This window comes from Microtus oregoni, unplaced genomic scaffold (genome assembly GCF_018167655.1).
Source record: "Microtus oregoni isolate MIOR12 unplaced genomic scaffold, Mior012 000036F_ref0000092, whole genome shotgun sequence".
Lineage (NCBI taxonomy): Eukaryota > Metazoa > Chordata > Mammalia > Rodentia > Cricetidae > Microtus > Microtus oregoni.
In genome coordinates this window covers 5,744,479-5,761,021 of record NW_024543095.1, presented here as the reverse complement: position 1 = coordinate 5,761,021, position 16,543 = coordinate 5,744,479, and the positions used below count along the sequence as shown (strand labels likewise).

The following is a 16,543-nucleotide window of genomic DNA, read 5'->3' as shown; positions in this document are numbered from 1 at the left end:
TGAGAGAGAGAGAGAGAGAGAGAGAGAGAGGTGTGAATTCTTGACTGTGGCTTGACTCCTACTTACGGAGGTCAGGGGGCAACTTGATAAAGTTAAATCTCTCCTTCTTTCCAAATATATATTTTTTAGATTTAGTTCTTTTTATGTGTTTTGTCTGCCTGTATGTGTCTGTACCACATGTGTGTCTGGTGCCCAAGGAGGTCAGAAAGGGGCATCAAATATCTTGGAACTGGAGTTAGAGATGGTTGTGAGCTGCCTTAGGGCGCTGGGAACTGAACCTAGGTCCTCTGCAAGAACAAGAAGTGCTCTCAACCACAGAGCCAGCTCTTCATCCCTGCGCTCTCCCCTTCTGAGAATCAAACTCAGGTTACCAAGCTTGGAAGTCGGGGCCTTTACCTGCGGAGTCATCACACCAGCCCTGGGTATCTTTTCAGTGTGCTATACACACTGATCAGTGTTAAATCAATCAAACATTTATTCTATTATGCATGATTCAGGGTTCTTAGATCATTTAAACTCATTTAGCCTTTCCCACGCATACCATGCTATTATAGTCAGGACTGTGGCTGTTTGTTTGTTTGTTTTGTATAGCCTCGCCCACCCTAAAACTCTCTGTAGACCAGGCTGGCTTTGAACTCAGGGATCCTCCTGCTTCTGCATCTGAGTGCTGGGATTAAATCATGCACCACCACTGCCTGGCAGGAATTCTACTTTTTATTTTGGAGTAATCACAAAAGCTGTAATAAATGTATAGTAAACCCCATTTACCCTTGCTCCTCTATCCTTAACACCTTCCTTAACAGAAGTAGAGACAGCAGGACAGCAGGACAAGTGAGACAAACAGACTGCCAGGAGAGGGAAGAGGAAGAAACAGAGTGTAGGAGTCAAAGAAAGATGGAACCTAAGGAGACACGTGAGATTGGAAGGACATAAAGACAGACAGACTAAGAGACCTGACCCTAGCTGCTTGGCTGTTTCTTTATTCATTCACCAAATGGCGGCTACATTAAAGACCATGCCAGTGCAGGCACTGGCGATGAAGACGGCTACTTAGTCTTCCTCTCAAACTAGAACACAATGGCATAGTGGGGACAAGGCAGGGGAACATGGGGAACGCGATGGCCTCTGCTGTGGAGTCCAGGCTGAGTAGGCACAGCGCATCCTGAAGCAGACGACAATCTGAGAATCCCTTTCAACAGACATTGCTTCTGTCCAGGTTCCCGCTGCAGTTCAGAACTTGGCTAGGGCAGAGCTCACAGAGAAAGGAAGAAGATGCAACTGGGCCTGGCGGTGGTGGCGCACGCCTTTAATCCCAGTACTCGGGAGGCAGAAACAGGAGGATCTCAGTGAGTTCGAGGCCAGCCTGGTCTACAAGAGCTAGTTCCAAGACAGGAACCAAAAGCTACAGAGAAACCCTGTCTTGAAAAAACAAAACAACAACAAAAAAAAAAAACAAAGATGCAACTGGCCAGGGGACCTACCTGTCGTAGCTTCCTAGCACGACAGACTAGACTCCAGGATTTTCTGCAGCTGTGGTGAATTCATGCTCCTGAGGATTACGGCTGTAGTCGAAAGTCTGTAGCATGTGGCCTTCCTTACAATAGGCCACAATCCTCCGATCACAGCCTGCTGCCACGATGCTGTTGGTTGTCCAAGCCAAGGCATACGTTGGACATGGGTGGTTAACCAACTTCCCCTGGGACAGACAGAATATTTCAATTGTTCATTGAGAATGCTAGGCTAGCAGTTGATCCACACACTCTTGACCATCCCACCACGGAGAGAAAGAGAGCCTTCCTGCCAGCATTTCCCACATCAACACGCCCGAATTCTGAAGGCTTCACAGCCTGTCTCTGTATCATGAGCACACGCATGCCATGTGTACACGGGCCGTGTACTCACAGTGGTGTGTTGAGACCTCTGGTACGTACTAGTAAAGCCACCCAAAGAGAGATGACACACAGTAACCAACACTGTCTAGGTCCAAGAGAGTACATGGCTTCAAGAAGGGCTAAATTGAATTATGTGGGTAACTCACAATGTAAACGATTCCACAGTACTAAATTATACAGAGAAAAACAGCAAAGTTTCCCTGTATGTCTATCTTTTCTTTTTCCAAGAAAATAGTTAATTCTTTAACATCTCATTTATTTGTGTGTGTTTTTGTTTTGCATATGTGCACACATGGTCGAAGGGCAGAGGATGACTTGCGGAAGTCACTTCTGTCCTTGCATGGCAAGGGTCCTGTCAGGTTTGGCACTGGGCACCTTTACCTGCTGAGGTATCTTGATGGGCTGTTAACTTTTTTCTTCTATGCATTTAGATGTATATACATTACATAAACATGTATATATATGCATATACATACATTTGTGTATATGTATATATTTACATAAATGGAAATAATTTTCACTTTTTGTCCCCCTTAGAGTCTTTATTTCCCTTCTTTCAAGGTCCCTTCCGCCCACTCCTCCCTATAAATAGTGAGTTCTAGCCTCCTGAACACCAGTCTCCGTGATGGCACCAAACGTTTCTCTCCAAGATCGCCCTTTTCCAGTGATGGTGCTTAAACCTGCAGCTTCCCCGGGAGGGCTCCTGGAATGTCCACCCCACCCCAGAGTGAGTGTGCGCCCTTTATACCTGTGACCCTCCGGAGCCTTCATCATCGAACAAATACCTGACGATGGTGCCGTCGGCGTGACCTGAGAGGATGCCTTTCCCAGAGCAACTGAAGGGCAGAGGCAGAGAGGTGGGCACAGAGGGAGGGACTTCCGCCCCGTGACAGTCCCCTTTCCATCAAATGCAGCTTTGTCCTGACAGTCCCAGTCTACTTCTGTTACTCACTTGGTTGTCAGCGCCACCACATACGAGTCCGTCCCATAGATGGTAGACGACTTGTTAGTTTTAGTGTTTGCTTATCGAACCTGAAAACCAAACAAGTCTGGCTAGGCTACTTACAGTGTCAGCCAGGCACGGAGAAACAGAAGTAAAAATGCCAAATGACAAAATTAGTCCTCATGCATTTTTCTCAAGTATGCACTTGAGCTCCAGGGGAAAGATGAACCATATTGCCAGGCACCCCAGGACACTATCCCCCCCTAATACCTCACCTGTGTCTCCCTCTCCTCCGTTACCTTGCCTTCAGCCAGTCCGAAGACAATAATGTACTCTGCAGGCCACTGTAGACAGGTGACAGCACTCTGTATGAGAAGGGGTGAAAGGGTGACCCGCCTGTGTGGACTGGCACACACCGTCATTCTAGTCCTCTCCAGGGGGAAAAGGCAGGCAGCGGACACAACAAGGCTCTCAAGCAGGTGACAACACCATCCTTTAGCAGGTCAAGTCGGGGTCAGACATTGAAAAAGGCAACTCCTGTTACATTTACAAGGAGGGAAGCAGGTGCGGCTCACCTCTGAACTTTACCGTCTGGATGAACTTGTTACAGATGACCTTGTCACCCCTGTCAGACAAAAGGCAAGGAAGCAACCTTAAAAATCACTTCTCAATGAGCTGCCCAACATGGCCCTCTGTGGGAGGTCTGATGGAGAAGTGAGTGGGTCCCCAAGGAGCCCTGGAGCTATGCCAATGACACAGCATATCACTGGCTCTCGGGACCTTCTGCTGGCTTACACTCATCCCTCCAGGGATGGGACTGCAGGACAGGTGGGGCAGGCAGAGGTGGACACAATAGAATCAGGCTCTAGAGAGTCCCTGCCTTCCATGCCTGATGCCATCGTTATCCCAGCGAGGTATTTCCCATGCCCAACTCTTCTTTAGTGGCCACAACCCGCCTAACCCCCATCCTGTCCTCACCAATCTTCTCCAATCTTGTAGGCATAGATGATGTTGTCAGTCTGTCCGATGGCAATTTTAGTGGAATCAGGGGAGAAAGTCATGCCCTTTACCATGTAGTTCTTCCAGCCACACTAGGAGTAAAAACAAAGATAATGAGTAGAAATGAAGGAGAAAAGAAAACACACACATTTCCCAAAAGACCGGAAAATTTATAGCGAGAAATAGAGTAGACTATTGCCCATGTCTATGGCTAGAAGGCAGATCACACAGCTTTCTCAGATAACGTGTTGGAGCACATGCGAGTCCTCTCTACCTTCATGTCAGCTGGCTTGGTGGAGAACTTGTCTCTCCGCTCCCCATGCTCATCGTACAGCAATACCACTCGGTCCACTGTGCAGACAGCAAATTTAGCGTTGTTCTGGGACCAGGCCATACAAGTCACCTTCGCAGCTCCATCCTGCAGAGGCAAAGGGGTACTGTAAACACAGCGCTGGTCTCCAGAGTACAGAGCGTCTCCAGGTCCATCAGTCTTCGTGTGCCTTTGTTCTACATCTATGTCACAGGTTTTCTCTCAAAACTAAACAAAATGAGACAAATTGCTCGGATACCTGAACTGTAAGAATAATAGTCTCCAGGGCCTCACGTGGCCCAGACGGACCTCAGATTCACTGTACGGTAGGGATGACTTGAACTTCTGATCCTCCTGTCTCTACCTCCTGAGTGCTAGGATTCCAGGCGTACACCACCCTGTCTAGTTTATCCCATGCCGGGGACAGGACTCAGGGCTTCACTCGAGACAAGCAAACACTGTACTACCAGGCCACATCTCCTTGTCCCCTAATGTGTTTTTCTGAGACTCATGATACAAATGTAATGCATCAACCGTTCCAAAAGCAATGGCCTCCTTGTTCCTTCATCTTTCAGGTCTGCGACTGAAAAAAAAATCAATTAATCTGATAAATTTTAGCCTTTATAGCTACTCATTCAATTAATGTTTTCCAGCACTTTACTGTCAAAGACACTTGGCTGGAAGACGACAGAGAGACAAAGAGCAAAGCACAGATCCTACCCTAGGTTCTAATTGGACGCTGAGAAATTGGAAATGTCCCATAAGAAAAATATGTTCTGAGTATAGTAATAATTTAGAGAAGTACAAGACAATTTTATGCTTAAATGGTCAAGATTAAACTTTGAAGAAGGGATGCCATCGAATGGTAAATTACTTCAGATGTAATGAGTAGCATGAACAAAGTCAAGCTCTGGCCAAGGACCAGCAATTTAAGGAAGTTGAGACTGCCAACAAGAGAGGAGGCAGGGCAGGAAGCGTAGACTGGGTTAGCTCAGGAAGCGTAGACTGGGCTAGCTCAGGAAGCATAGACTGGGCTAGCTCAGGAAGGGCCTCTGGAGGCCGCTAACGATTTGGATTTATTGGGCAGGAATACAGAGACAGTGTAAGTTTGGAAACAAGGAGCAACAGAATTAGAATTGAGACTTGGGATAAACAATGTCACTTTCCCCTGTTAACTGTCCACTAAAGGTTCGTGGTGAAAGTGACCACTGCAAAAACGGATACAGCCCAGATAATGGGGCGCTTGTCTGGCATTCATCAGTCCCCAGGTGTGAGCCTTCGCACTGCACAAGAGTAAGCAAAGAAATAAAAAGAATATGGGAATGGCAGGTAAGACGGCACACGCCTGAAATCTCAACACCTGGGAGGGGAAGGCAGGACGGTCAGACATTCAAAGTCCTCCACAATTACACAGCGAGTTTGAAGTCAGCCTGAGCTATATGAGACCCTGACTTAAAAAAGAAAAACCAAAAAAGAAAATACGTGATCACCACACAGTGAATTACTCTGCGTGTCCCTCGCCAGCTGTCCTCTCAGGCTCCTGAGATGAAATTTGGCTCCTACGCCAAATGTTGGATTCACCACTTGGGCTACTAGAGGTCTGACTTACAACACCTTTACTTTCTACACCTAACCCAAATACGTCCAGAGCCAGCAGGGGGATCACTGCCCCCAAATCCTCAAACTACAACCTGAAAATAGCGGCACCACCACCATGGTCATGAGCCAACCATTCACTACCATCGGCTAGAAGGGGGTGCAGGCGCCTCATCAGCTTTGGCTGCTCATCCTCCTTCAAGGCTGTCCATCCTGGGCATCTGGTCCAGCTGCACCATGACATCATCTTTTTTTAGAGACCAAAGGGTTCTATTTCCAATTTTTCCATTAGGGTATTTTGAAGTGACAGATAACAGTACCAGTTTACTGAGCAAGGAGTACAACTTTTTATTGTTCTACCACCGAGTGAGGGCTCGATCCCTTCAGCTTTCCTTTCTTCTAACCGACTTCTGCTCTCCTTACACAGTGCAAACATCCCCAAGACCCACAATCGATGGGGACGCGTTTCTCTGCAATACGTGCCTGACTGGACTGCCTGGGGGTTGAGTGGAATGGAAAGTAGAACAGGCATTTTCATAACTGCTTGACACGCAGTCGGTACCTCACCTCGTATCTCTGAGGCAGAAGCTATTATGATTCCCATTTTACATATGGGGAAATTGAGGCACTGAAAATTAAGAAAGCTGCTCAGTCACACATACAGTTTTTAGATGACAGATGCAATATTTGAATCCATGTATGTTTGATTCCACAAGCTATAACTCTGTCTTTATGCTGTTGTGGCATATGTATTAATGACTTAATTCTGCCATATACTTTTTTTTTTCAGAATAGGAAAATTTATTACTGTGCTTCCACTGTCAAAATTTAGGATCTTGGTCTTTCCTTCTTGCCTTTGTACAGGGCCAAAAGGGACATGTTGGCTACTTTAACAACCTTAAAGTAGACTCCAAGGAATATCACCTACAGCATGACCCTTTCTACCAAATCCAGCAACCAGAACTTCATCGTTTTCCTCAATGAAGTTCAAGCAACCATCATTGGGGACGAAAGCTGTGATCTTCTTGCTGTTCTTGATGAGCTGCACCCTGACACACTTCCAGATAGCAGAATTTGGCTGCTTGGCTTCAACTCCTACTTTTTCCAGCACGATTCTCTTGGCATGAGAGGCACCTCCAAAAGGATTGGCCTTCAGGGCTGTGCCCAAGTGGGCTTTCATGTATTGTTTTTCATGCCACTTCTGGTCCCGGTGGGCTGCGGAGCTTCCTGGCAGTACGGAGACCACGACACTTGCTCATCTTGCCGATGCCACAGGCCCGAGAGAAAGAGCTCTGCCATATACTTTTATTTACTGTTGCCATTATTATTATTATTATTATTGAGACAGGGTCTCTCTATGTAGTCCTCTATCTCGTTTTGCAGACACCATGCCTGGCTATTCTTTTTTTTAATTAATTAAATTTATTTATTTTGCATCCTGATTGCACTTTTCCCTCCTCACTGTCCTTCCATTCACCTCCCCCCCCCACACACACACAATCCACTCCTCTTCTATTTCTATTCAGAGACGGGCGGGCCTCCCATGGGCGGCAACAAAGCACGGCATATCTAGTTGAGGTAGGACTACACCCTACTTCTCCAGGAAACTCTAAAAGTCACACATTATTCTTATGTTTTAAAAGGAGGTCTTGGCTCTGTAGTCAGGCTGGCTTTGAGCACACAGCAAGCCTCCCAAATTCTGCGATTACAGGCAGGCAGCACCATGATCAGGTAACAGATTTCTTTTTGTAGTACTCGGGACGCATGCAGAGGCTCACGCATGCCAAGCACATGCTCTAGTACTCAGCAATATCCTCTGCAAGTAGCATATTCTTTTTATATGTTGGGGGCCAATGTGCCTGTTTGGGTGTGCATGCAGAGGCCAGAGGTCAACATCAAGGGTTTTCCTCAATTGCTCTTCACTTTGTTCTTTTGAGACAGGGTCTCTCCTCTCACTGAACCTGGGGCTCATGAATCTGGCCAGCGAGCTCTAGGGACCCCCTTGTCTCTGCCTCTTCAGCACTGCGATTACAGGTGTGCCTAGCTTTCAAGTGGATGCCGGAGAGCTCGTGCTGATGAAGAGCCGTCTCCCCCACAGCCAGCCTTATTTGTGTTGTTAGCCTGTCCTCTCCATTTCCATGTCCTTCCCTGTGGTCTATCATTCTTCATACAGCTGTCCAATTCATAATGCCCTTTCCATTTGTCCCTTACACCTCCACGACACAAGGCAGCAACAGGAGGTCCAGGAAGAGTCCCGGTGAGGCCCCAGTGTTGGTAGTGTAGCCGAGACCAATGATTCTCTGCGATGAACCCACACATGTAAAGATGTATGGACAAAGGAGTATACCGTGTGACTCTCTGTGCCACACTGCAGCTTCCCTGACGAGATTTCCCCTTTCGTCCTTTTTTCTGTTTTTCCTTTTTTATCTTAAATTTTATTTGTGTGTGTGGGGGGGGAGGTTGCAGGGGCAGAGGCTGGATGCAAGGGAACGGGAAATGGGTGAGATCGGGATGCATGATGTGAAAGACACAAAGAATAAATAAAAAAAAAAGAAAGTTAAAAGAATTTCTCCTTACATTTATTTATTGTGAGTGGTGGGACGGTGCCTGTGTGGCGGTCAGAGAACAACTTGCATGAATTGACTCATTCCTTCCCGTGTGTGGGTCTCAGGGCTCACTCAGGGAGTCAGGCTTAGTGGTAAGTGCCTTTATCCACTGAACCATCTCACTGGCCCAATTTTTCTTTTCTTTTTTCAAGATAGTCTCATGCAGCCCAGGCTGGCCTTGAATTGTCTATACAGCCAAGAATGCACTCCTGACCCTCTTGTCTTCACTTCCCAATTGCTAGGATTTTCGGCCTTTGGCGCCACCGAACCATGTTTATAGTGTGTGTGTGTGTGTGTGTGTGTGTGTGTGTGTGTGTGGTGTGTCGTGTGTGTGTGTATATGTTGAACTTTACTTAACTCTCTCCTAAGGTTCTTGGAGTTGCTCTCACTATGGCTTTTCTTTCCCAAATGACGAAGTTAATGACAGAAAGGCCACATATGATGAGGGTTAAAGCCAGAGATACCTTCTGGTCAAGTCAGTGCTAAACCTGAACTCAGATCCCTTCACTCCCAAACCTATCCTTCATGTTTTTGGGCTCCTCTCCTAGAGCCCAGCCGCTTCTGAATCTGCGACACACTTTCACAATTCAAATGAAGCGTCAGCCTTGCGCTTATTTCATCCTGTGTAGATTTATGCTCGTTGTCTAGATATGCGCCTCTCCCTCATAGCCTGTGACGTAACTCGACCCCTAGAGCCTAAGCTTGGGGCCTGGCACTCAAATGCTGTATGCGGTGCCATCAAAGTTTGCGGTCTTTAGCAATTCACGTCTCCTACTGAAAGATCTTTCACAATCTTCTGCACACAGCAGGCGCTCAACATTATAAACTTCTGTTACCCCACTTTTTTTTCTTTTGGAACGCCCGGTAGCCGGGGAATGGGAGTCAAGCGATTCCTCACCTGAGGGCTCAGCAGGGTCCTCAGGTGCTTCAACAGCATGACGCAGGTCTCGGATGGTCGTTGACCAAGACAACTCCCGCGGTTACCTGGACAACCCACCAAGCAGCGACGGCGTCAGCCACAGACGCACAGGCAACGTGAGTGCGACACAGGTCATAAGGTCACGTAGTGGGTTCGCGACCACGCAAAAGGGTCGTGCGCAAGCGCAGTGAATCCTAGGGCGGGCACATAAGAGGAGGTCGTCGAAGTCTATCCTCGACCAATCCCGTACTTGCATGCGAACTCAACGCAAAGCCCCACCCGCAAGTCTTCGTCTGTCCCCACCCTCCCCAACCCCGCCCCTAGATCCTCTATCACTTTAACCCCAGCTTTTCTCATTGCTGTAACCGGCCAAGTGTGCTTTAGTTGCTTTAACTCTGGAGAAGCACAAGGCAGGTGCTACGAGAGCGAAAGCCAGTTCGCAGAACTGCAGCCTCCGCTTTCCCCGCCAAAAGATCTGTGACTTGCGCGAGGCCACTCAATACTGATAGGTACCAGTGAATGCTCAAGGATATACCTGTTTTTTTTTTAAATTTATTTTTTATTATTGAGAAAAGGAGAAAAAAAAACAAGTTTCCACCTCCTCCCAGCCTCCCATTTCCCTCCCCCTCCTCCCACCCTTCTCCCCCTCCTCCCACCCTTCTTCCCCTCCCCCCACTCCTCTCCCCCTCCCTCTCCAGTCCAGAGAGCAGTCCGGTTCCCTGCCCTGTGGTAAGTCCTAGGTCCTCCCCCCTCCGTCCATGTCTAGGAAGGTGAACATCCAAACTGGCTAGGCTCCCACAAAGCCAGCACATTAAGTAGGATCAAAACCCCGTGCCATTGTCCTTGGGGTCTCATCAGCCCTCATTGTTCGCCATGTTCAGAGAGTCCAGTTATACCTGTTTGAAGTGGGCAGAGGTACAGTCCCATTTTACACAACAGGAGGGGGTCACACGCCAAAGTTGAAACGGCTAATAAACGGTGGAACCGGGATTCAACCCAGAGCTGATAACCTTTTAATTCCCGTGAGACGATTCAAGTCTTCTCAACTCGTTGTCTCTTTGTTCAACTTCTCTAACCTGTAACACGGTCTCAGGAAATGATCGGGGTTTGGTAGTACTGGCTAGGGAAAGGCAAGGCACCCTGTTTGGTCATTGGGTAAACGGGTGAGTTCAATGCTGCTTGCCGAAATCCAGATGTCTTTATGGGTCAGTGCAGTGGACAGAGCTGGGCTGGCCTCCTAGCTTAGAGCTGTGTGACACCTGGGGCTGGGGATTGACTAAGAAAAGATACTATTGTCTTTATTTTGTTTGATTGGAATGCTCTCAAGTATTTTTGTTATCAGATAGATTGACTGAAATTCAGAAAAGAAGGCCTTCTCTCTCTAAACGGTCCCAGGTTGGCAAGACTTATACCACCCAAAAAGCATAGCATATGATCTCCAGACCGAAGCTGGGTCCCAAAACCTTGCATGCACAGCGGTTGCCAATGGCAACGAATATTTCTCTCCCCACCACTACCTCCCTCTTGAAAAATTAAGAACGAGTAGAGGGCAGTTCCTATTTTTCACAGATAACACAAATAGGTCCCAGAACCCAGATTATAATTTTTTTCTATAGGGGCACCCAAACCCCTTTGTTTTATTTCTAGAATGCTCTGGATATGGTACAGAGTATAAATGTAAATGCCTTTGTGGATTACAATTATTAACGTTAAACAAACAGAGACATAGATGAAAGAGAAAACGGAGAGGAGGCACTGGTATGCACAGGGTGAGGATACATGGCACCAAGGGACACATCCGTGATAGCTGCTCTTTGGCTAGCCCCCCCATGACCCTGCTCAGTCCTTCTGACCATTTTCCCAGAGGGAATGGTGGAGTTGAAAGAATGGGGAGGGGGTCGGTTATGTAACCCAGTGGTAGAGCATTTGCCTGGTATGCACAAGGCCCTTTACAAAGATGAAAGAAAATCTACTGGCCCTTTTATGGTGACATGGCCTGGTTTCCATTGGTGCAAAAACTTCCGTGTCTTCTCATTGCACCCCTCCCCCACATTTCAACAAAGCCAAAGAAAGGAGGCTTCTAGCTTCTGTACCCTTTCCTTGTCTTTTCTCCACCCGTCTTAGACGAAAACACGGACACAAACATCCTATAATGGGTCTGTTCCTTTAAGTTGGTGGTGGCGTGAGGGGCCCTTGGAGAGCTGAGAAGGTGTAGAGATGTCTTCAGCATACCATACAGTCACTTCTGGTTTGTCCAAGAACCTTTATTGGAAAAATGTCCCAGGGGTGAGATCACCAGCAGCGAGAGGGACTGCCAGGTGAGGGGGGAGCACCTGAGGCTCCATGGAAGACATTGGAGTAGTGCAGTGTGGCATCTGCCTCGAGGCCCAGATGCTTGCTTCCTCTTCCTCCGTGGAAGAGGGCAATACAGACAGAAACAGCCCTCTCTGAGGCCCAGAGGCAAGCTGTAGGGGCAGCTAGTGGATGCCAATGGTCCTGATGCAGGTGAGATGGGGCCCCATTTGGGACCTAGTGGGATAGGGTCGAATAAATGACTCACCTGGACCTGGGAGATAGGAGATGTTCCATTTGATATCCACTCCCAGGTCCAGGGGTACAGATTCTAACAGACCTACCTTCTGGCCCTGCTCACAGTGGAAAGAGGATGGGTACCAGCCTGGGATTCTGGGAGTGCACAGCCTTGTGGGAGTCTCAGAGAGATCACCAATTTAGGCTTCCCTGACCCCACCCCCCATTATCAGTGCATCTCTCTTCTGGTTCTGGTTCTTCAGTCACTCAGTTCACTCAAACATCGATGGTGTTGATAGAAGGAGACTTTTTCTATGAGAGAAGATTACCCAAATCTGAAATTTCAGACAGGTAAAGGTGCTGCTCCCGCCTTCTGGACTCCTTCATCCCAGACATCCCATTCCCGCCCCACCCCCCTTTGCTGCCTGTTCTGCTTTTCACTGAATACTCCTGGGCACCCAGATCACCCTTCTCACACTCACTGGTCCCCACGTCACCTGTCTTGTCCCCACTGGCCTTCCCTGAGGACTCTGTTCAGGACCCTTCCCCTTCTCCTTGGGGTTGTTGTTGGAGTCGTTGTCCTTGATGATGTCATACTGACCGCAGAATAGCCCGATCACAGCTGAAACACAACAATACCATCTGAGCCTTGATCTTGACCTCTCATTCACAGCCTTGAGGCTGTAACAGCCTCACGACTTCTAGAAAATCCTGGAATTCCTGGGGCCCATACAACCATCATCCCTGGCCATGCAATAGCCTTCTCTCTTTCTCCCCAAACTTGTCCTGATTACCTCCCTCCACCAGCCATTCCCCCCCCACACTCCTTTTCTCTCCTTTTTCTCCTGACGGGTAACCTTCACCACTTCCCACTATCATGGACCCAAGTCCCTGGCTCCCCATCCGGTACTCACCAGCCCACATGAGCAACACCACCACGATGATGACCACTTCCCCGGTCCTGATCTGCACGGTGTAGTCACTGTCTTCAGCCAGGGCCCAAAGAGCACAGGCCCTAGTGGTGGTGTTCACCTCCCTGATTACATGCTGCCCAGAGGGCCTTTCTGTCGCTGCAAGAAGATGTAGAGAAAGGAGAACAACCTAGGCCCGGTCCCTGACCATGAGGCTTAACTCGGGATTCTGTAACATCCAAACACTCCAAAGGAGTAATGTGCAGGGGTGTTCAGAGACCCAAGGGCACAGGTTGGGGAAACAGGGTGATTGGTACTTGCTGGGAAATGGAGTAGCCAATGACGATGTTGCCTTCTGGGACGTCCCAGGACACAGTGGCCGAGTTGGCTCTGAGATGAGTGACCGTCACATTCACAGGAGAGGGAGGTCGGTCTGGGGGTGCCAGGGTGTTAACAGGTTAAGAAGTTTCACTTCCACACTAGCTCTGAAGGACCCCCACTGCGGGCGTCCTCTTCACTCACCTGCTTGCACAAAGCCCAGGTCACAGCTGACCAGCAGGAGGACCTTGGGACTCAGATATGGGGAAAGAGGCATCAAAGAAGCCATGGTTTCCACCGAGTTAGCCGAGGGGCCCGGAGGCATCCGCTTAACATCCAGGCGGGGATCCTGGAAGAGGCAGGAGTTGTGGGGGTCAGGAGCTGTCCAGAACGCAAGCGGGATGCAGCAGCTCTCCCAGGCTTCCCATGGCCCATAGCCCATTTTCCCCGCTCCTTTCCCTCCTCCGCATAACCCTGGTGCCCACCCCAGCCCCCACCCGCGCAGTCGGATCAGCCCACACTCACCTGCCGGGTCCTCGTGGTCGGTCAGGCCTCGGGGGGTTGTTCGGTGCCTAGGGGGCGGCCCATCGCCGGACTGGCGCTGGCCCTACCCCATCCCGACGCGGGCCCGCCTAGGCGGGCAGCGCCGGCCGAGCTGCGGGCAGAGAGGGCAGAGGCGGAGTGGCCGCGGGCCGCGAGTCTGCGGGGCCCCCAGCGTTCCCGAGGGCCACGCATAGTCTGTCTCGGAGCAGAGGGCGTTGCCGGCGAGGCCTGGCAGCTGGCCTGTGTCCCCGGTGCAGAGGACAGTGCGGCCGCCGAGGCTGGTCCCCTGCAGCGGGATGTGACCGTCCGGGCCAGCCAGCCGCCTCCTTCTGCAGAGCTGGCCACGCGCGCTCCGCTGCAGCCCGGCTGGAACGTGCGGGCCCGCCCCATCCCGCCCCGCCCTGCTCCGCTAGGGTTCCCGTCGCCATCATCCTACCCCCCCCCCCCCCCCCATTACCTACCCGCCAGCCTTGTTCTCTCGGGGCTCCTCCCATGACCCTCCCAATGGCGGCCTGCTGGGCCCCTATTCCTTCATCCTTCCTGCTCTAGTAGATGAACTGACTGGGGTACCCGGACAGGTGCAGATGCGAGGGTCTAGTGCACCTGAAAAATCCCCTCCTTCCCGGCATGAAATTAGCCAAGTTGAGAGGACGCATTCCATCTCCGAAAGCAGGAGGGGGCTGAGAGGAGAGGAGACAGACTGGTGAAGATGATAATTGTTTTAACAATCTCTTGGAGACTGCGTCAGCCTTTAAGTCTCTTTCCCATTCATGATCTGATTGGATTCCATTCGCTTTCTCATTCATTCTTTCATTTTTTTTCAGCAAATATTTACTGAGCATCTTCAGTGTGCCTTCCTTTAGAAGAGCTGGAGATGACTTTAAAAAATGCTGGGCATAGAGGAACAATTAAAAAACAGACCCCTCTGTCTCTGTTTCTCTCCCTCTCTCGTGTGTGTGTGTGTGTGTGTGTGTGTTTGAGTGTGTGTGTGTGTGTGTGTGTGTGTGTGTGAGAGAGAGAGAGAGAGAGAGAGAGTAATTCATTCGTTTTTAGAGAAATCCATTAACCTGCGCCTCAGGTTTCCCACCTGTAAAGCATAGAATCCTGGAACAGAGCTTAGACTATCAAATGTGACAATGCTGGACAAAGGCCTTTAAAAGCCTCTGTTAGTGTATGAAGTGCTGTTCCTTTGCGCCAACTTGCTAGTTGTTGCAAAATTCATTCAGGAAACATGTAAGTCCTTAAATTATTTCATATTTTAGCTGAGTGTGAAATCTGTGTAATACTAAACAACTGACCACTCCTCTGAGCCCATCTAAACACAAGGCTGTCAGCAATGACCCTAAGTGTCCACGTATCCGGGGATGCCTACCATTTGGGGGAAAGAGACTGGCTGTATTTAGGGCAGGTTCTTTGGTTTTCATTCTTCTTACAGTATTTCTATTTCCGTGAGTTTTCCTCTGTGATATCCAGTTCAGTGCATGTACACCTGGGGCCCAGCAGCTTCTGTTGCTTTTCTTTCTGCAAGGAGAGGATAAAATGGGCCAGTGGGGCAGAGAAAGGCTGCATGCTGACATGTGATCAAGCCATGGCCCTGGTCCTCTGACTTCTACTGACCCCGATCTCTGGCCTTCAGAGGTATTTGTGCCCCAGAGTTCTCTTTGCTCTGACCTGGGTGTTGTTCTGCCCATCCAGGCTCCCAGCCTTCCAGAGGGTCCTGTGTCTGAAGGGCAAGCACAATGCCCTTCTGGTCCTCTTCTTCAAGAGCAAAGCAGAGGCTGGCAAGACAGAGGGTTATGCAAAGAGGACCCTCGGGAGCTCCTGCAGAGGGCTGGGAACTAGTGACAGGAGCGGGTGTTGAAGAGAGGAATGCAGAGGTGGTACTCACAGACACAGAGCCCGCAGGTTAATCATCTCCACGGCTCAGATAAGACCCTGCCAGCTGGAAGCAAAGCTATTGTCACCAGAGAGGTTTGTGTGACTGCTAAATCAAAAACACCAATGATATCCTTTGCTGGAGAGGCTGTGGAGGAAGGGGGACCCTCATCCATTGCTGGTGGGAATGCAATCTTGTGCAACCACTTTGGAAATCAGTGTTTCGGTTTCTCAGGAAATTCGGGATCAACCTACCCCTGGACCCAGCAATACCACTCTTGGGAATATATGCAAGAGATGCCCTATCATATGACAAAAGCATTTGTTCGACTATGTTCATAGCAGTATTATTTGTAATAGCCAGAACCTGGAAACAACCTAGATGCCCTTCAATGGAAGAATGGATGAAGAAAGTGTGGAATATATACACATTAGAGTACTACGCTGCGGTAAAAAACAATGACTTCTCGAATTTTGCATGCAAATGGATGGAAATAGAAAACACTATCCTGAGTGAGGTAACCCAGACCCAAAAAGATGAACATGGGATGTACTCACTCATAATTGGTTTCTAGCCATAAATAAGGGTCATGGAGTCTACAATTGGTGAACCTAAAGAAGCTAAATAAGAAGGTGAAGCCAAGGAAAAACATATAGTTATCCTCTTGGCTATGGGAAGTAGACAAAATTGCCGGGGAGAAAATTGGGATCTTGGGGGTGGGGTGGGATGGGGGTAAGGGGAGATGGGGAGAGAAAAGTGAGAAGGGGAGGATGGGGGGAACTTGGGGAAACAGGATGATTGGGATAAAGGAAGGTTGGACAGGGGAGCACGGAAGCACAATTCTTAGTTAAGGGAGCCACCTTAGGGTTGGCAAGAGACTTGAACCTAGAGTGGCTCCCAGGAGCCCAAGGTGATGATGTCCCCAGTTAGTTCCTTGGACAGCTGAGGATAGGCAACCTGAAATGACCCTATCCTATAGCAATACTGACGAATATCTTGCATATCACCATAGAACCTTCATCTGGTGATGGATGAAGATAGAGACAGAGACCCACACTGGAGCACTGGACTGAGCGCCCAAGGTCCCAATGAGGAGCAGAA

The 16,543-nt window shown here is 49.1% G+C and overlaps 1 protein-coding gene and 1 pseudogene across 1 annotated transcript; both read right to left on the bottom strand.

The window, feature by feature from the left end:
- Positions 1 to 2,707: 2,707 nt before the first annotated feature.
- LOC121432977 (intraflagellar transport protein 172 homolog) lies at positions 2,708 to 9,366 on the bottom strand. Its single transcript, XM_041631184.1, has 6 exons — positions 9,245 to 9,366; positions 4,109 to 4,252; positions 3,814 to 3,926; positions 3,411 to 3,460; positions 3,111 to 3,200; positions 2,708 to 2,924 (listed from the first exon to the last, which is right to left on the bottom strand). The coding sequence occupies exons 1-5, from the start codon at positions 9,281 to 9,283 to the stop codon at positions 3,142 to 3,144; spliced, it is 405 nt and encodes a 134-aa protein (XP_041487118.1). The 5' UTR covers positions 9,284 to 9,366; the 3' UTR covers positions 2,708 to 2,924; positions 3,111 to 3,141.
- Positions 9,367 to 10,732: 1,366 nt separating this feature from the next.
- Positions 10,733 to 13,690, bottom strand: LOC121432800 (annotated as a pseudogene).
- Between the last annotated feature and the right edge of the window lie 2,853 nt (positions 13,691 to 16,543).